Source organism: Phyllobates terribilis, unplaced genomic scaffold (genome assembly GCF_046119375.1).
Source record: "Phyllobates terribilis strain yellow unplaced genomic scaffold, ASM4611937v1 Scaffold_1__5_contigs__length_1240528914, whole genome shotgun sequence".
NCBI classification, from domain to species: domain Eukaryota; kingdom Metazoa; phylum Chordata; class Amphibia; order Anura; family Dendrobatidae; genus Phyllobates; species Phyllobates terribilis.
In genome coordinates, this window is record NW_027362761.1 from 1,072,406,636 (window position 1) to 1,072,428,684 (window position 22,049).

Consider the following 22,049-nt stretch of genomic DNA (forward strand, 5'->3'; position numbering starts at 1 on the left):
CACCCCGTGGCTAAAAATATATTCCTTTATTATATACTGGGTGTAGGATACAGACGTTTCACGCTCCCAAGCGCTTCATCCAGGCTGTTTTCAGCTCCACCCAATCCTCATTACATCCTATTCTGCAAGGTGGGTGGAGACCTATAAAACATAATTACACAGTAACACACAATTTACATAAATAAATAAGCTCCCTGTGATCTGGAGAGGTTTGTACTGATATATTACTTAGGTCTGCTGGATCTCTACACAGTAGCTGCAGAGATCAGTGAGGAGAGGAGGGCGTGTTCTTTTCTCCCCTTCATGATACTGCCTGCTTATGATTGGTCAACCTCATGCAGTGGAAGAAGTACACGCCCCTAGAGAGAAATTTCAAGTAATGCTCAATTGAACCATAACATAAACTATAACCTTTACAATCTAATGTCTCCAGCGGAGAACAGAAATTAAAACTAAGTTTTACTCAGCTCTTCAGCTACTATGCCATGTTGTGACTAGTTTATCATGCTTAAACTAGTGAAAGGTCCTCTTTAAAGGGAACCTGACAGCAGATACATTCTGCCCACACCACTGACAGCATGAATCAGGGAATGACTTAATTATTGGAGTCATACAGGTGCATCTCACTAAATTAGAATATCATCAAAAAATTAATTTATTTCAGTTCTTCAATCCAAAAAGAACAGAGTGATCTATTTCAAGTGTTTATTTCTGTTAATGTTGATGATTATGGCTTACAGCCAATGAAAACACAAAAGTCATTATCTCAATAAATTACAATACTTTATAACAACAGCTTAAAAAATGTTTTTAAAATTCGAAATGTTGGCCTACTGAAATGTATGTTCAGTAAATGCATTCAGTACTTGGTCGGGACTCCTTTTGCATCAATTACTGCATCAATGCGGCGTGGCATAGAGGCGATCAGCCTATGGCACTTCTGAGGGGTTATGGAAGACCAGGTTCCTTTGATAGCAGCCTTCAGCTCATCTGCATTGTTGGGTTTGGTGTCTCTCATCTTTCTCTTGACAATACCCCATAGATTCTCTATGGGATTAAGGTCAGGCGAGTTTGCTGGCCATTCAAGCACAGTGATACTGTTGTGTGTAAACCAGGTATCGGTACTTTTGGCAGTGCGGACAGGTGCCATGTCCTGCTGGAGAATGAAATTTCCATCTCCAAAAAGCTTGTTGGCAGAGGGAAGCATGAAGTGCTCTAAAATTTCCTGGTAGACGGCTGCGCTGACTTTAGTCTTGATAAAACACAGTGGACCTACACCAGCAGATGACATGGCTCCCCAAACCATCACTGATTGTGGAAACTTCACACTAGACCTCAAGCAGCTTGGATTGTGGCCTCTCCACTCTTCCTCCAGACTCTGGGACCTTGATTTCCAAATGAAATGCAAAATTTACTTTGCATTTACTTAGTGGCAATGACTGCCTTCTGAACATCTGTCAAGTCAGCAGTCTTCCTCATCATTGTGGAGCCTACTGAAACAGATTAAGGGAGCTTTTTAAGCACTTAGGAAGCCTTTGCAGGTGTTTTTTGTTAAAGGGAATCTGTCACCCGCCTGGGCAATATCAGACCACTACTATGGGTATACAGATGATAGAAAAGTAAATCTATACTTACCCGTATGGCCAATAGCAGTGGTCTGATTCCAGAAAAATCTTCTTTTATAAAGTTTATTCTCCAGAGGCTTGGCGTCCGAGGGACGCCTAGCAAACCCCTCCTATCTGCTTATTATGCAGCTAAATCCCCACCTCTGGGCTAAATTATCACCCCCCCCCCCTCCCCGGCACATCACAGGGCTCTGTGACGTGCCCTACTGTCTCCCCTGCCGCACATGTGCAAAGCGCCGCTCCCATGGAGCACGCTTTGTTTCTCCCCAGCCCACACTGCGCCGCAGCCCTTGTATTGGGAGCGGCGCTTTGCGCATGTGCGGCAGGGAAGACAGTAGGGCACGTCACAGGGCAGTCACAGAGCCCTGTGATGTGCCAGGGAGGGGGGATGATAATTTAGCCCAGAGGCGGGATTTAGCTACATAATAAGCAGATAGGAGGGGTTTGTTTGGCGTCCCCCGGACTCCAAGCCTCTGGAGAAGAAACTTTATAAAAGAAGATTTCTCTGGAATCAGACCACTGCTATTGGCCATACAGGTAAGTATAGATTTACTTTTCTATCACCTGTATGGCCATAGTAGTGGTCTGATATCGCCCAGGGGGAGACAGATTCCCTTTAATTATTCTAATTTACTGAGATAATGACTTTTGTGTTTTCATTGGCTGTAAGCCATAATCATCAACATTAACAGAAATAAACACTTGAAATAGATCACTCTGTGTGTAATGACTCTATATAATATGAGTGTCACTTTTTGTTTTGAAGAACTGAAATAAATTAACTTTTTGATGATATTCTAATTTAGTGAGATGCACCTGTATATATTGTACTTTGATACAATGCAGTATTTCAGAGACAACATACTTTTAAAATCTGTCCATCTCTCAGATGACTAGCCTAAAAGGCAGGTTCCCAGTGGCCTTTCCCCGCTCTGTTCCTCTTCAGTGCCTATGTGTGTGTAAAGATATAGACCAGTCACCTATGGGGAGCAGAACGGGGAGAAGCCACAGCCAGTCTCTGATTCATGGTTGTTCGGGCACTTATGGATCTGATGTGAGGTTCCCTTTAAACTTAAAGGGGTTGTCCACTACTATTAATAATTGGCCATTCTATTTTTATGTTGAAAAGAAGTATCTTTGTAAATACCTTGCTTTGCAGTTACTGCCTGTGAGTGGCGCTATCCTTGGCCGCTCACAGGCATCACGTGATCCCGGCTACAGCCGACTCTGACTCTTACTTCTGCGTTCCACGGTGGATGCTGGGATGTGGGCGGGGTTACCCCACGCGTCACACCCAGCATCCATTCCGGGGACCGCGTTACTGATGTCACGCCTCGCTTGACATGACATCAGCGGGGGGTCACGTGATGCCTGTGAGCAGCCAGCGATAGCGACGCTCACAGGCACTAACTGCAAAGCAAGGTAATTGCAAAGATACTTATTTTCAACATAAAAATAGAATGGTTAAATATTAAAAGTAGTGGACAACCCATATAATCTCTTGGAAGAAAAACTCTTAAACCTGATGTGTGCATGGTGTTCTGCTTTTGGGAAAAAAATAGCAGCATGCCCCATTGCATGTCATATGTAATGCTTGTACAGGAGAATACAGTACTACGCAGTAGGGCACAGTGCATACAGGTTTGTAGTGCCCCATTAGCCCTAAACTATTTTGGAACAGCACCTTGTAGCAGATTACTGGAAATCCCAGCTCTGTATGCAAGACTTGAATAATGATGTCAGGAACAATGTCGCTCATTACCAGTTAGATTGGAGGAGCATCTGCTATCCGGTGATCAATAAGAAACAGTGGTAAATCTCCTTGTTCTTATTTGTTCATTGGAAAGTCCCATCTGTGTCTCCATTAAATCATTTTAGGGTTATCTTTGCTTATTATTTGCTGGCTTATACAAGTGAGAGATTGTTTTTCCAAACAGAAGCATTGATTTTTAAGGTTGTTATTCAAGGATATTTGATATTCAGGATAAAGAAACATAGCGCTATTAAATTAAAAAGTAAAACATTAATGTTGTTAATGGACGACAAAAGCCGAGAACAATGGATTCAGATTTGTAAAGGAAATCTCTAGAAAATAAAACTCAGACGTCACGATATAGAGCAGCGAGGGCGATCCTAAGAAGTCACGATCATGATTGTAGTGACCTTAAAGGGGTTATCCGGACCAAAGAGCTAACAGACAGGTAATTGCTACCTATCTCCCTGTTGTGCCCGGCGCCAATCTCTGCGGGCACAGAGCAGTCACAGATGGTTCCTGTCACTGATTCAGCTGCTGTCACTGACGTCGCGTCGACAGAGCAGCAGCTTCTCTTCTGCTTTGCTCTATTGATGGGGCATGGCTGCTGACGTCATGCTGACTGACTCCCGCTGCCTAACTGCAGGGAGCTGGCTGTCAATCAGTATGATGTCGGCAGTCACACCTCATCGACAGAGCAGCCCAGAGAGAAAGAGCTGCTTGACGTTGAGCAGCTGAATCGCCAGCAGGAACCATCAATGACCACTCTGTGCCAGCATCGGGTAGAACAGGCAGCTGTTAGTTATTTGGCCCAGGGTAAAAAAAAAATAGTCCTGAATAAACCCTTTAAAGAGTAAGCGTAAAAGTATGTAGGTGCGTAGCTATTGATAAAGCAGTAGCAATTTTATCCAGTTCCTAGTTCTTAAAGGGACTCAAACACCCCTCTCCCGCTTAAGAAGATCCCAGTATAATATTTGGTAGGTGGGGTCCTCTATCAGATTTTGTATTAGGGCCAGGAGCTTTATGTTACGCCACTACTGCATAGAACACTATTAAATTAGAAGTACCAGTATGTCTTTTTGTCTTCAGTTCCCCAGTTTCAGCTATCATTTTACTGGATCTTTACAAGAGTGCAGACCCTCTGTTGGCCTTTGTCAGCTATCTGTATCTTTAATTTGGCATCAAGGTTTACCTATTTTTTCATAAGCAAAGTAATTTGAATGTTTAATGAGAAATTAGCATTGTCCATAAGTTACTGTACAAATTATTTCACTTTATAAAAAAAAATGAAATATGAAATTGCGCTAATTTTGCACACACCTATGATAAAACAGAAAAAACTCTGCATGGATAGAATGTTATTAAAATGTCTATTAGTCTGAGACCGCTCCTGGGAGGGAAGGAATAGTGAAAGATCCACAATGGATTCCCTGAGGATGGAGAATGCTACCTCTGAAACGCGTAGAATATCTCTCTTCATCTGGCATTTTGAAGATCCCGTAAGGGAGTGACATAACATTTCTGGAGCATCTTTTCTTATGACGCTGCATTGTTCCGTTCCCCTGTTATCCCTCCTAAAAAATGTATGAATAAATGGACAATTGGCTGTTACCACTCCCACTGTCAAAGGCGCCTTACAATCTAGTACTATCATCCCTTATTGGACAATGTCAGGCTGTGCAGGGACACAACCATGACTGGTGACACCCAGTGGTCAATAAAGCTGCTCTAGAGTTCTGATTTTTATAAGGAATATAAGTATTTACTGATGTAGACAAGTCAGGAGAGCAGGTGGGTCCTCCTTAATAGACAGTTTATTGTAAAATATTAAACTAAATACATACCCAAGTGATCTTAGCCCCCTTCACCCATCTCACTTATGCCGTGTTATGACATGCATGCATTTTGTATGGCACTCGGTTCCAGATTTATAATGACAGCACAATGGCTTACTAATTCACCCGTTCAGAGAAGAAAGCATATTAGTACAGACACATTTTACTGTGAGCAACAGATAAATGACTGTGCCATTTAATGATCTGTAACCCACACTGTATCATCCGTATTACTGCGGTTTCAGGAGAGAACATCCATAACACAGCGCTCATCTGCTCTGCCCCTGTCCCCTGACCCCGACGCATCTGTAAAAAACTAACAATCAAAACAGCAATGTGGAGCGAAACCAGCCTGTCCGCTCCTAATCAAAAGCAAGTCCCGAAGCAGCAAATGTTTCCCTTCAGAAATGAAGTACAAATTGATTCCTGCACTGATCCTATCTAGGAAAACACAGCACTGTCCAAGCAAGAGAGTCGCTGGATTTCCATAAGCTCCAGTGTGTTAAGCTTCAGGCATTGTGTTCCTACTGCAGCGCCAATGAAAACAGCGTATTAACTGGAATCAGTCACACACAATAAATACAGTACGCACATATTGTATATATTCATTCTGCTATATCTGAAGTTGGGGGGATTTTTTTTCCTTACGTAAGAACAGTGAGATCCATAGCGGAGGTTTATTTTTTGTTTTATTCTGCATTAAAGGGAATCTGTCAGCAGATTTTTGCTATGTAATCTGAGAGCAGCCTGATGTAGAGGCAGATACCCTTATTACAGTGATGTGTCATATACTGTACTGGACTAATTGCTGCAATTTGATGGAGTTCCAGTGTTCTCTGCTGTAGATCTAGCAGTTCTCTGAATGCTGAGCCCTGTATAACTCTGTCCATATCACTGAATGGCAGCTTCCTATGTACACTGTGAATTGTCAGTAAGCTGCTAATCATTGGTGGGGCAGACTTACACATATTAGCTGGACTGGTCTGCACATTAGACCAAGCCCTCTAGTGATAATCTCCTTCTGATAAAACACTGATTGTATTGAAACTACAACACACAGTCTAGTAAGAAAAAGTGACACATACCTAGAATCAGGGTCTTGTGCCCTATATTATGGTGCTGTTAGATTACATAGCAAAAATTTGCTGACAGATTCCCTTTAACAACATTACAGGCTGTGTTGGGCCTCATGCAGACATCCATTATCACATTTGTGTTTTCTCATTTTTTTTCTTGGATAGAACTTGCACCCAGTTATAGTCTACGTGGATGTTCACATATCAAGATAGGCCACAACAAAACAAACAATAGAGGCTCTTTTTGATCCGATTTTCTGATGTACAGTAACTTGCCCATTCAAGTGAATGTTGATACATGAAGCAAAGCATTCACGTGAGCCATATTGATTAACGCCGGCCCGCGTACAGCCTGTTTTCCAAAGAGACAGAGCACAAGTTGAAAAAATGTTCGTCTGAACATAGTCTAATGGGTAGAAGTATCTTCGGAAACTTTTTTTTTTTTTTGGCATTAGAACAAAACTGATGAAACACTGAAAGAAAAAAACACCAAGAAACACTGACCAAAAACTGATGAAAATTGGTCAGAGGAAAAAAAAAGAGGTGTGAATGAGGCCTTACTATGTGATGTTTTAAGCAAGACCCAACAGAAAGGCAATAACCCCATTATTTATAATACATTATAAATGTGTCTGATGTTCGCTACAAATCGTTATATCCCCTGATAAGGGTGAAGTGATTAAATTCTTGATGACATAGTTGCTGCGGAATCCGGTCTGCATCCTTTTATCTCGGCGGATAGGTGACATAGCCATGGGACTGCCTCTCCTATAGGCTCCGCGGATGTAATTGCAGAAGTGCTCACAGCTCAGGCAATGGATGCTACAGTGCCATTGTGTCACACATACAGCACATTACAACACCTATATTCCATATTTATGGCCACTGTCTCTGAACAAATTTTTCCTTGCTTTATAGATGTGTATAATCTATATAAATGGATATAAATTCCTGAGTCCTGTTTGGCTTAGGATGCTGAAGCAGATGTTGCGCTTGCAAGAATCGGACTTTGCAATAGCACATATCTTCTTTAGACTAAATAACCCTAGAAAGCCATTCATCTTCCACGCAGTCTTTTTGCATTGTGCTAATAAACACTATGCACAAAACGGCCTCGTCTCACCGCTGTGGACAACGTATGTTTATACACAGTAGTCTCTATGGCTGGAGGCATTGATTTTATATATGATTGCATGCTGTCAGCTGTCCCATACTGTACCAGTATACGTGCGCCAATTATATCATTAAGTCGGGGGGACTTGTTATTCACATGGAAATCTGGGGAGAACAGAATGTATTCAGGGAGCGGCATTAAATATTGTATTGTTATGTCAATGGGTGGCTTTTATCCTAAGCCTGTTAAGCAAACAGCTAGATATCTGTCACGCATCTAGAAACAGATTTGTTATTTTTTTCGTCTAAGAATAGAACATAACATACTCTGTAGATGAAGATGGCGGCTGCTAGAAGAGCAAAAGATCACATTTCAAAGAAAGGTCTCTTGGTTTAAGGGGGTTGTCTGGTCACAACATATTGATGTCTTATCTATGGGCTGCATCATCTTGCTTGAAGGGGGCTCTGGGTGTCTTCAGCTGTTACAAGCCCCATTGAATGTGTAGTAGTCGCTGCTGGGTATTGCAGAACAGCTCCTATTATTTTAAATGGTGCTAATCTGCAGAGGTGATGGGTGTCAGACATCCACCAATATGATCTTGATGACGTATCCAGTGTATCCTCAGTATGTTGTGACCGGACAATCCCTTTAAGGCGCCCATGCACAATAGATAAAAGTCTGCCAATTTTGTTGGGATCGGCCGATCATCTCATTTATATGGGTTCTTCCGACATCCATAATCAGGGAAAATCACCCATAATCGGGCAATTTGAATTTACTCACCAATTTCTTTTGTTCTCCAGGCTTATAAACTGAGACCGGATGATTCTTACTGCAATTTCCACATAGAGAAAACATATACAATGGTCAGGCCATGCATTCGATGCATGGGGTGGTTGGGAAAGATAGCTGTCTGATGTGTTACCTGGTCTATAGGGATATTATCACTCATTTGTCCTCTTCTATTGTGTTTTAATATAATCCATTTAGCTGTATCTTAGATGACATATTCTGTATACTATACAGTAGTATACCACTATAGCATTTCTCAGGGCTCATCACTCAAGGATTCTACCCAAGACAGACTTTGCACTAACCAATCTTCCTAGCACAGAAGCACCTTGGTTATGGTATGGTATACATTACAGGGGGGACCCAGATTGTGTCCACAGAGTAGCGAATTAAGAGAAAAACATATGTACCAGGTCAATACCAAAGTGACAGGGTTAAGATCAAAATTGGTACCCAAAGCATAGTTCAGAGAAGTCCAGGAGATCAAGCAGTAACTATAGTCCTGATGAAGGCGGTAGTAGCCGAAACATGTTGTGAAACCATTTGATTAATAAAGAAAATTATGGACTAACAACTCGCCTACTGTTACCTTGCACCCCATTGAAAACCGCACCAACTTTGTATTCTTGATTCCCTTTTGGGTAAGCGGTTGGCTTAATCCGTGGTTGTGCAGGGGTGTGCAACCACACAAGGTTAGTAAATTTCTATTTCCCGTTTTCCTCCCCTCAAAGATCACCGGGTATACACAGGGGCTCCTCTCTTTTCTTCTTTTTTTTGCAAGCAGTAACTATAGGCAGAGAGAGCGATCAGGCTGTGCAGGGATAAATCCAATAGAGTTCTCAGAAACTAGCCACGTAAGAAACAAACCAGGAGGTGGAGTATACAATAACTGGTAAGGAGCATATTGGGGATTTAAACCCCTTGACAACATAAGATGTACTGTTTTGACATAGCATGTACTATTATGTCATATGTTGGGTACAGGTATAAGTAGCCCCCTTCACTGGCTGTATTATACAGCTGGCACAAGCCTCTTTACAGCAGTGATTGGATCTATCTCTGATAGCTGCTGTTAAATACTTAAATGCTGTTGTCAGTCTCTAACAGCTCAAATGCTGTCAGGCACGATTGTGAGTTTGTGTGTGCCATCATCATAGGAGACCATTGCTTTCACTGTGCACAGCAACACATAGAACAAGTGATCAAACAATCTCGGGTTCAAGTCTCCTATAAAAACTTAAAAAAATAGAGTGAAAAGTGACAAATAAAAAACCCCAACACATAAAAATTCAAATCCTGCCTCTTTTCCTCATTTAAAAATAAAGAAACTATAAAGATTTGAAAAAAAAACACATTTGCTATCACCACATTCAAAATATAGTGCAGTCTATCAAAATATGAAATGTTTTAACCAGTGTGGTAAAGGCTCTAAAGCAAATCAAAATCAAAACACCAGAATTGGCATTTTTCAGTTACCTCACCGATCCCCCCCAAAAAAGAATGAAAAGTGTTCAAAACAATATATGTCTGTCTTCACCAATAAAAACTACAGCTTGCCATGAAAAATAACAAATCCTCACTCAGTTCCTTGGACAGAAAAGTAAGAAGTTATAGGTTTAAGACTGTTTATAAACTGAAGTCAATAATAAAACAGTAGGAAGTATCTTGTGGTAACTGCCTACAGCCAAAATGTTATCATGTAACCCTATTGGTCTTAATGAAGGGGCGTGGTGGGGTAATATGCACCAAATTAATTAAGAGCCACATGATATTTAATGATGTATGTTCATCGGAGTGGTATAACGCTTTATGAATTTGACGGGCACCGTGGCATTCTACTCGATCCATGATCCGCCCCTTTGGCAGAGCTGTCTGGGACTGGTGTGAAAACTGTGTAAGTTGTAAAAATTTTGTAAAAATTGTAAAAAAAACAAAAGAAAACTTAAACACTTTGATAATTCAGCCCCTTTCTCTATTGAAGTGATCTGGTGCTCTGGTGTGAAATGGTTGATTCTTACTTTCAGTCTTCTGAAACCGCTTCTGTCTCCTTTGTAGGCTTTGCTATTCTTGGCAACAGATTCAACAATTATTGTTTCTAGTATAGTCCTAGAAATAATCATTCCTCCAACGTAGGCATCTTATGTTTGACGCTCCTCACAGCGTAACATTCTACTTGTCAGGAGCAAAGGGTGAATGTATAGCCAGTGTTCATATGTAGCTAGATCCTTAATGGAAGGAGAAAGCTGGTGCAAAAACAATAGTGATTCATATAAAATGCGTGTATGAAAATTCTTGGATCCCATTGTTAACATGTTATTATGCCATAGGCACCTGGATAAAGTCTCTGCAGTACTGAATACAATTATAGCCCTTCTTACATTGATGAATCTCATTTCCCATCCTACTTCTCGGCATATTCTTTTATTCATGAGACATTCAGACACTATATACAAAAGGACGATTATATTTGCTTTTCCTTTATGGCCTCTTTACTTGAGCATGAGATTTGAATATTGCATGTATTTTTGACGTCACTAGCAGAAAAGAAAAGATTGCTGTAAATATTTGTCAAGATGTGGGACGCCGCTTTCAACCTTTTCTCTGTTGTTTGTCATTGCAACAAAGAAATTTAATTGTATAGTGGATAATTTTTAGGTTTATAATGTTAGTGTTGTTCTTCACTCTCTACCGCAGCACCACAGTCTCGTCACTTTCTGCGTGTTGCTGAACTAAGCCAAGATTGTTTACTCTTAAAGGGTCTTTTTGTGTTTAGAATATTGATGGCCCATCCTTAGCATAGGCTATAGGTATTAGATTATTGGGAATCTGATTCTGGGCATATCTGTTAGTAGGACCCACACTGATCCAGTATAAAAGGCCTATCAGTATTTTAATCCCTAGATTGTTTTCCGATTCTCATTTAAAGGGGCTGTCCAGTGAAAACAAGTTATCATCTATTTGTAGGATAGGTGAACTTGATGTTTGGAGAGTGTCCAACTGCTGCCCCCGCATTGATTGGCAGAATGGTGAGCTTTTATCCCCTTTACAAAATGGAGTGGCGGCTTGCATGCCTGATCTCCAATTCATTCATTCTCCATGGGGCTCCCAAAAAAAAGTCAAGCTCAGCTCTCGGCAGCCCCACAGGGAATAAATGGAGCAGCAGTTGAGTATGTTCTCTGCCTCTCCACTCTAACAAGGATAAAAGTTCCCCTTTCTGCCTATCAATGTGGTCGGACCCCCACCGATTGACAAGTTATCACTTTGATAGACGATAACTTGTTTTTATCGGACAACCCTTTTAACATATAGAGTTGTCATCCGCAACAACTACCTTCATGGACCACCAAGTTGTTTAGAAAACAGCTGTCTAATGTTTGGCAAGAATAAGGTCTTTGTCTTAATTTGCTATCTTCTTGATGTAAAAATCAATCTAGTATTTTTATATATAGTGGCTCACTGGTTAGTATTGTTGCTTTAGCAGCTTAGAGTCCTAGGTTCATATAAGACCATGCGTTTGTATGTGCCCCTTGTGTTTATTTTCCTTTGGGTATTTCAGTTCAATCTTTCACGCCAAAACCACATTTTAGATTCACTGCCTTCCTATGACATGTGTCGTTGTATGCGAGTTAGATGCCATGTTTATTTTATGAACACAATTGGAAATAGGACTATGGTCAAGTGCTCTATTTGTGGTCAGTCTCTCCAGCGCTGCGGAATATTATATGAAAAGATCTTTTGTTGGGTGAAGATGTTCTATAGACCAAACGTCTGGGTGCAACGTTTTGAATCAAGAGACAAGTTAAGGCTTCATTTAGACGTCTTTTCTTCCCTTATGTGTTCTATACAAATTTTTCACGGATACAACATGTATCCATTAAAACAAAAAGATACAGACTACGCAAATAGTATATTCATATGTATAAGTAAAACAAGTATAAATAATAAGACGTATAAAGAAACCCATACTTATATCTGTTGGAAATATACACTAGACCATTCGGGAAATAACATAAACCAATAAAGATAAAACAAACAAATTGGTCAAAAAAATCAAAGGACTTAAAGAATGTAGAAAAACCTTTATTGAGAATACAAGTGGTTATGTGGTAGCCATGTAGGAGATGGTTGCACATACCATATTAAAAACATGTGAAAAAGACATAATAAAAATTACATGTATGACTGGACCAACAATTACAGAATATATATAGAATTATACGTTGAGGGTACACTAATGAGGACAATGTAATTGAAAAAGTAGTCAATTCATTAAAAACACTAGATATGCAATTAATCCAATGATATGAGTATTTCTCTATCTTTCACAATGTGACAAGAGTGAAAAACAAATTATATATGAAGGTATGTGGCACATGATGTATGAATAGTGTGGTAGATCGGCTCACTTGGTTGCCCATAGAGGTACATAGGAACACTGTCTCTTTAAATCTTCTGCTGAGTTTATTAAGAGCACTGCATAAACTACAGCAATATTAGCAGAAACAAACTCGGCCTTCCTGGCCTAACAGGAAAAACAAAACATAACTATAACTTATGGCACAGTCCTTGTTGCTACGAATAACCACCCGCTTCAGGAACAAGCAATCCCAGGTTTGTCTTTCCTTCTTATGACAAAACAGCTCAGAGCTTTCACCTCCAGGACCTCCCCACACCAAATGCTCTGAAAGGCTGTGAATTTATCCTCTGAGTTCCTCCCTCTCTACAGGTGTTCCATCATCCCAGCACCAAAGATGGCTGTTTAACGCACTCGTGTGCTGAAACCTTTTTCCTATGTACAATTACTGCAGCTATCAATCTCAGTGCTACATATCTCCCCTCTAGTACTTTGCCAGTGACTTTGTCACAGTAGATATATGCCAAGTATGTGATTGCACATGCTAATAATTGGCAAATGTCTATCACATTGAGAGTATATATATATATATGCACAATGTAATATCAGACAAAATATTCCTTTCTCTTGAATGATGTATAGAGGGTGTGCACTTTTAATAGCAACAAAAGCTGTATAATGGGTGTATCACAGGTGAATGGTAGCAAAGGTTCTAATGTGAATCATTATTGAAAAGAATATCTTGAGAGGTCCACCCACCCCAACGCATGTTTCGGTGAATACCTGACGAAAGTAGTGTGGGCGCCACACTCCCTATCTAAACCTGTCTGGCATAAGTGTACCATCCGCTTGCTGTCCATATTTAGCATTGTAATGAATAGGAGAAGCTTTATCATTTATTTATCCATCTGTGGAAAACACTAATGACACACTGATAGTAAAAACAGACACACGGACTGTACCCTGATCTAAAATGCTGATGATACCGGTACTATTTTTTCATGTACGTGTTTACACATGGACTTATGGATGAGGCCTTAGAGGTATGGACAAAAGTGCAGAAAAGTATTCAGGAGTCAATAAAAAATCTAAAAGCTGAAGAATCAGAAGAAAATGTGTGAAGCGCTATGAGAACATAAGAACACATGCAGTCTACTGCTGTGACATGAGATACTTATCATATATGATAGCGTTCATGGTAAATTATCCATATTCTGATCGGACATGAGTAGGCATCTTTGCTATGTATCTAGTCTGTGGAGTAATAGGCCTCAGTACGTGCACACTCCTAGGTGATAGACAGTGATAAGAAATACACCGTAAATCTAGCAGTTGTTGTAGCATGTATTATCGTGTATCAGAGTTGTAAACTGTGGTTTTTTTTTTTAGTAAAATTGTCTCTAAAGCAAACACCCAGAAGCCATTCTAACCATATTTAGACTTCCTCCCAACGTAGGTGTCATGTGCTAGACTGATGGGATGGATGGAATGTGACTTCCTTGTACATCTGTACAGGTTATCATTTCTACAAATATGTGATTCATATTAAGTAGCAAGAAAATATTTTCTTAAATTGTACTATGGTTGTAGGTGTATAGAAATCTTATGTCTGTCACGCATTGTCAAAGTACTGGTTCACTTCAAGACAGGATGTACATTCTCACGTAACAAGTCTAACAGAGTAACAAAAATTTAAATGATTATTTTATACGGTTCAACCACAAAATCACATGATAAATGTAGAATCTGTTATCATGTTGTGCAACGTAGTATTGTCGAAGGTTTAGTCTTATGTTCTATAATTATCTAATTATATTGACAAAACCTAAGACAAAAACAAAATGTAGAGGGAGTCATCGTCTATAGAGCCATCAACAACCCTTTAAAGCCCCCCATACACATTAGATGGCTGTCGGCTGAATGATAATTTTAGCGATCGTCCAGCCAGCAGCGATCTCGTCCGGATCTCCCATACACAGAAGCACTAATTCTGCCAAGTGCTCCTTTGTTCTCTATGAGAGAGCCGCTACCAGACATGTCTAGCTGGCTTATCTCCGGAAGTACAAAAGGATTGACAGTCCGAACCCATAGATATAGGCGGGTTCAGCCAACCTTAGTTTAAACCACCACTCCATCGGTGAAAAAAAACCTGCTAGAGTGGTGCTTTAACGGGTATTGGTGGGGGTTAAAAGTCCATAACGACAGACGTCAATATCTCAATAATTATCTAGTAATTTATTTGCCGCTTGACGTCAGAAGATTCAGAAGTTTGCTGCTTCCAAGCTTCTGCTACTGTCTGAGATTAAGAAAAAAGTTTTTGCTTTGTGCGTAGTGCCTCCTGTCATGAGACTATTTTGTTAGGTTTCTTTTTGTAGTAAGTTGTAATACTTTGGCATCTGAGGAGCTTAGATTTTTTGCCTGGATTCAACAAGATACTGGAAACAATAGAGTAGGTTTACATAGAGTTTTTGATGTGGATTTTGAAGCAGATTAACTCTAAAACCCAGCCCAAAAACTCTTCAAACACGCTTTGATATGGATTTTGAAATAGATCAGCTTCAAAATTCATGTCAAAGAGTTCTGGTGAACATACCTTATCTTGGCCATGATTTACACATCCATGTGTCACTGTCTGTGATTCACAGGCTGGTCATGGATCTCCCGACCTTAACTCAGCAACCTTATGGGCCGGAGACCCATGGAGGGCCCAGATGTGTGATTCCGGCCCTAGACCTAGACTTATTGGTCAAAGTTTATATATTAACATATTTCACTTGGTCCAAATCCTGGCGTGGTTCTCGTGCTTTGTGCTCTTGTTGAAGTGCAATGGATTGTAGTATTCTGAAGTAATTGGTTAGATTTTGCCAATACAGTAAGTACATAGTGATAAACAGTGCTCAAATAATTGTGTCATTTATTTTTTGGTGGATAATGTAGGTCAAAAAACATTCCCACCTTTTTTATCGACCACCAACGGCAACTATTGAAACAAGACGTGTTGGATCTAAGGTTTCTCTGTCATCTTTGTCCAGCGAACTGGTATTCACTAGAAATTTTTCTTTTCATTTTGTCCACTATCCTCTGCTAAAGGGTTTATTGCCTTTCAGGATAAATTGGTCAACAGTCCGGTGATCCTTGAAAATTCCAGCACCACCTCTCCGCTGCTCCTCATGTTTTTAGTTTACTGGTGGGCTCCAGCTGTGCAATGAATTGATCATTAATAGTCACATTAACTCCACCAAAGTCTGCACTTTGCTAAAGTAGAAGAGGGATCGATATTAGGCTATGTGCTCACGATGCAGAAATGCTCAGGATTTTTTCCTGAGCATTTCTGCATCTCCCTGGCAGAAAAAACGCATGCAGATTGTACATGCGTTTTTCCTGCCAGGGACATGCGGATGTGAAGCGTTCTTCACATGCATTTCCGCATGCGGGTTGACATGCGCTTTCCAAGCGATTTTAGCATCACTTGGAAAGTGCTTGTCAACTTGGTCACACTATATAAATCCATGCAAACGGCATGGATTTATATAGTGTGACCGAAAGAATGTTTAAAAATAAAAAAATAAATCTATACTTACCTTCCGATGGCCCCCGGAGTCTTGCTTCGCTCCGTCCTGGCTTGCCGGCAGCTCGCGGTATACTCCACTGAAGGACCTGCCGTCACATGACTATGACTTCAGCGCAGGTCCTTCAGTCCATCGCGAGTTGCCGGCAAGGGAGGACAAGCGCAGCAGGGGCCATCAGAAGGTAAATACAGTGGTGGCCAAAAGTATTGGCACCCCTGCAATTCTGTCAGATAAAACTCAGTTTCTTCCTGAAAATGATTGCAATCACAAATTCTTTGGTATTATTATCTTCATTTAATTTGTCTTCAATGAAAAAACACAAAAAGAATTGTCCTAAAGCCAAATTGGATATAATTCCACACCAAACCTAAAAAAGGGGGTGGACAAAAGTATGGGCACTGTTTGAAAAATCATGTGATGCTTCTCTAATTTGTGTAATTAACAGCACCTGTAACGTACCTGTGGCGCCTAACAGGTGTTGGCAATAACGAAATCACACTTGGAGCCAGTTAACATGGATTAAAGTTGATTCAACCTCTGTCCTGTGTCCTTGTGTGTACCACATTGAGCATGGAGAAAAGAAAGAAGACCAAAGAACTGTCTGAGGACTTGAGAAACCAAATTGTGAGGAAGCATGAGCAATCTCAAGGCTACAAGTCCATCTCCAAAGACCTGAATGTTCCTGTGTCTTCCGTGCGCAGTGTCATCAAGAAGTTTAAAGCCAATGGCACTGTGGCTAACCTCCCTAGATGTGGACGGAAAAGAAAAATTGACGAGAGATTTCAACACAAGATTGTGCGGATGGTGGATAAAGAACCTCGACTAACATCCAAACAAGTTCAAGCTGCCCTGCAGTCCGAGGGTACAACAGTGTCAACCCGTACTATCTGTCAGCGTCTGAATGAAAAGGGACTGTATGGTAGGATACCCAGGAAGATCCCACTTCTTACCCCGAGACATAAAAAAGCCCGGCTGGAGTTTGCCAAAACTTACCTGAGAAAGCCTAAAACGTTTTGGAAGAATGTTCTCTGTTCAGATGAGACAAAGGTAGAGCTTTTTGGGAAAAAGCATCAACATAGAGTGTACAGGAAAAAAAAGAGGCATTCAAAGAAAAGAACACGGTCCCTACAGTCAAACATGGCGGAGGTTCCCTGATGTTTTGGGGTTGCTTTGCTGCCTCTGGCACTGGACTGCTTGACCGTGTGCATGGCATTATGAAGTCTGAAGACTACCAACAAATTTTGCAGCATAATGTAGGGCCCAGTGTGAGAAAGCTGGGTCTCCCTCAGAGGTCATGGGTCTTCCAGCAGGACAATGACCCAAAACACACTTCCAAAAGCACTATAAAATGGTTTGAGAGAAAGCACTGGAGACTTCTAAGGTGGCCAGCAATGAGTCCAGACCTGAATCTCATAGAACACCTGTGGAGAGATATCAAAATGGCAGTTTGGAGAAGGCACCCTTCAAATATCAGGGACCTGGAGCAGTTTGCCAAAGAAGAATGGTCTACAATTCCAGCAGAGCATTGTAAGAAACTCATTGATGGTTACCGGAAGCGGTTGTTCGCAGTTATTTTGGCTAAAGGTTGTGCAACCAAGTATTAGGCTGAGGGTGCCAATACTTTTGTCTGGCCCATTTTTGGAGTTTTGTGTGAAATGATCAATGATTTGATTTTTGCTTCATTCTCTTTTGTGTTTTTTCCTTGCAAGCAAATTAAATGAAGATAATAAGACCAAAGAATTTGTGATTGCAATCATTTTCAGGAAGAAACTGAGTATTATCTGACAGAATTGCAGGGGTGCCAATACTTTTGGCCACCACTGTATAATATTTATTTTTTATTTTATTCTTTTTTTTACAGATACTATGGTACCCGGGTCCGGAGGAGAGTCTCCTGTCCTCTAGACCCGGGTACCATCCGCACATTGAAACGCATGGAATGTGCATCTACATATGCAGTGATGCGTAATCCATGCGTTTCAATGCAAGTCAATGGCAGCGCTTCCGCAAAATAATTGGTAGTGCTGCGTTTTTTTCCGCAATGATAACCCGCAGCGGAAATTTCCGCAGCATGTGCACAGCACATGTGGATTATCATTGGGGAACATGGCAGACCTTATACCATGCGTTTTTTAAGCGTTTCTGCAGCCTTTTTGCTGCTGTGGAAACACTTAAAAAACGCATCGTGGGCACACAGCCTCAATCATTTAATCATTATCAAACAGTATCTTTTTTTATTAAGTATTTTAACCTATTCTTCACAGGCCTCGTACAAACCTTTACTGAAGCAGGTTGTGGAGGAAATTTTTCATCCTGATCATACAGAACCTGCAGATATCGAGCATATGTCGTCTGGTCTCACTGATCTCCTCAAGACGGGATTCAGCATGTTTATGAAGGTTGGTGTAGAAGCTTAAATGTCTTTTTTGCTGTAGATACTGAAAAAAAATCACAATCACAATAACCCCAATTCATCTATGGTGTGAAGTCATTTTTATGTCTTGTCTTTCTTTTTTTTTTCGCTGGGGGACTTTGTGACTTTTACTTTTTATTTTTTTGTACCTTTTTATGCCTCATTCAGAAATCCTTGAGTCACATATGTAATCTATCTGTATTTCATGGATAGAACACGGACCCACACCTATTATAGTCTTTGGAGCTGTACACATGTTTGTGATTCGCAAAAAGACTCGGAAACATGTCCGTTTTTGATCATGGATCAGACTTACCTATACAAATCTATGTAGAAAAAATAAATTGTCAGCTCACCTTGTATTTCCAGAATGCACTGCAAGGTTCACTCCTGTCTTGAATCATGTATTTTTAATAATATCTTTAATAAGCACCTATAGATTTTTGCCACATTCAAATGTTGGCTTCTTTATTTTTTCTTATACTAGTCTATGGGTCCATGAAAAATAACAGCTCACATTGCCCAATCATTTTATGCTAATTATGAAGGACTAGTCCAACTAGGCATCACTTCACCCAGACTAGTCCACTTCAGATGCTGCAATCATGCCCCCTAAACATCGTCTCCACCGTCTGTGCCATCTCATGAACGCCATGACTATGCCTTCCTGAGCAAGAGCAGTGAAGTCGGGTATACTCTCTAAGGCTTCATAAGTGCACTGCTCTAACTCAGAAGCGCATAGTGATGGCGTTCCTGGGATGGTGCGGCCGGTGGGGAGGATGTTTAGGGGGCATGATTACAGCATCTGAAGTGGACTAGTCTTGGTGAAGTGATGCCCACCTGGACTAGTCCTATCTAATTAACATAAAATGATCGGTGCATTAAACATTGTTTTATCACAGAAATTCACATTTGTTTGAGACATGAAGGGCTTTATTAAAATGGAGGAATAGGGTGATGTAGTGTAACGGTGGCGGTTTGTGGGGCTCAAGAAACCTGACAGGTTCCCTTTAATTTCCCTGATGAGTCTTTTACACAGACAGAAACATGTCATGTTGGGATAGCATATTATGCAATAAGGGTTAATTTAAGAAAGGACAATTTAATAGTGCTATAAAAGAGATAGGAGCTGATCCTTTTAACACAAGACCACCTTTGATGCACACTGGAACCCTACATGGTAATGGTATAACAGAAGCGGTAAGACAGACCCAATATCCCTCTATACCGCTCATGCAAGCCTTTGTTGATTTTCTGATGGACCATACGGATGATTATGCCTAAGGTTGTTATTACGGCTTTAGTCCCCGCAAGTGATTACTTCGTGTCTGTAACGCTGGTGGGTGTGGACCCACTGTGCCACCTTAGAGGGGCATAACTAAGTTACTATCGGGTGTTCACTAGAGCCTCTGATGGTGAGGATAGGCTTTGCCGCCAGTAGTCACCAGATACCACTCCAAGGCAGTCCCCGAGGCTGCAGCAGCTGACCAGAAGATCAGAGGGGCAAGACAGAGGCGTAGTCAGACGGTCCGAGGTCAGGGCTGGAAGCACAGGGTCAGTTAATGAAGCCGAAGTCAGGAGTAGAAAGGTCATCCTGGATGAACAGGCCGGGTCGTTAACAGGAAGCGGAATACAGGAGAAAGCATAAACTTGTGCTACAAGGTAGGAACCAACGTTTGGGCGGGGAGTGGTAGGCGGAGCTGGCTAATAAAGACACAGCTAGCACGGGATAGGCCGGGGAACCTGATCTCTGCAGGACCTAGCAGGGTTAAATTCCTGCAGAGACTGGCCACGCTCCCCTAAGGCTAACTGAATGGCGCAAGCAGATGCAGCAGAGCAGCATGAGACAGAGTAGCAGAAGGGCCTGGCGCAGGGAGAAACTGCACAGTGAGTAGAGGGGGCGCTGAGGAGGCATGTGAGTTACCTCCGTGACAGTGTCCTAGGCTGACAAATACTGTTTTTTGGAAATGAATGTCATTTGATGTCTAGTGTTCTCCTATCAGATCATGAGGACACACACATTTGCCCGTTTTGTAACTGAATTTCTACAAACCCACTCAGTATTGAGAATATGGATACTATTTATCTGTCCAATTATGGGTGAATTGTTTTTCATGCAGATTTGAGTAAAGATTAATTTACAGACTGATTAGCTATAATGTCAACTTCTGTGATGCTTGGGCAGAGCCATGAAGAGGAGGCTATTCAATCTAACAATATCATTTTTGGTGTCATATACCCCTAAACAGTGCTAAAAAATAATACAGATAACGCAAGATCTCATTCGCCCATACAAGTGAAATGCGGAGGGGCAAAAACTAAAAAGTAGAATAAAAAAATAATGCCTGGTCTTAAAGGGTTAACACGGGTTATTTAAGATGAGATTTCAGTGTTCAATAACATATTTCTAGTCCTCCAGTATATTTTCTCCTGTAATTGTGTTATCCGGCTCTAGCCAGCCTCTGAGTCACCGGTGTGAGTGGCTGGCTCTCTGGCACATGTCTCTGCATGTGTTCCCCCACAGAGGCCGCTCTGAATAGCCATTCTTAAATCACATTCCCCGAGTTGGAGAAGGCACGGTGTTGTGACAGGCGCCGCAGCTGAGGAAGTGCAGGGGATGTGCTTAGTGGACGTAGCCGTTATCATGACTTATCGACGTAGGAGGAGAGTATTTGTTCATTCCGACTCCATCTAAATAATAATAGTCTTGCTTTTCTACACGTGAAGGGTTTTTTGTGTCTGTCTCACACTGGGCCACGTGAGTCTGCAGGGCACAAGGCAAGACTCCCATTGTCACAGAAATGAGTACCTCCTCTGTGTACGTTTCATTCTCCTAAATTGAAATTGGAGAAGAGCTTGATAGAATTTAATAGTCTTTATTTTAATTGAATTAGACTTGAAAAATGTAATCTATTGTTGATATCTCAATTAACATTCTGTCGATACAATGTGGGCGGATAGCACAATGAAGATAGTTTGCAAAAATGTATTTATCTACGTCACAGGCATAGTCTGCTGTTTTTATGGGGCAAAGTGACCTATATGGTCTATAGAGCATGAGCGAACCGAGCATGGTGAACCGTCCGTATAACAATTATTCATAAAAATTGCAAGAATTTAAAGGAGCTATTGTATTACGACAATCTTACATTAAAGCCTGGCTGGCAAACAACTGTGATCGCTGGATGAGCCTTGTGGACTGCTCTTTGCAGCAGGTCAAGCCAGGAACTGGATTTGTGTCATTGATGTGCTTCAATAGGGAAGATGTAACAGGCTCTAATAGGATTCCATATTAGACAACCAATTAAAAATTGAATTTTTGTACAATTAGTTATTATTTCTAAGATTTCAAGATTGCTGCTTGAAATAGAATATGGCATGGGTTTTATCCAAGTTCCTAATAAGGAGCCACATTTCTTCCCTCCTAATTATTCCACAATTAACTCTGGATGGTATTATTGAAAGGTGGAAGCGTTTAGGAACCACAGCAACCTAGCCACAAAGTGGAGACCATGCAA

At 41.0% G+C, this 22,049-nt stretch overlaps 1 protein-coding gene across 1 annotated transcript in view; it reads left to right on the forward strand.

The window, feature by feature from the left end:
* Positions 1-22,049, forward strand: part of SCFD2 (sec1 family domain containing 2) — an 824,480-nt gene that overhangs the window by 753,576 nt on the left and 48,855 nt on the right. The window contains exon 7 of the mRNA XM_073645498.1: positions 18,383-18,517. Within this exon, the coding sequence (XP_073501599.1) occupies positions 18,383-18,517 (135 nt within the window). The remainder of the gene's footprint in view (positions 1-18,382; positions 18,518-22,049) is intronic.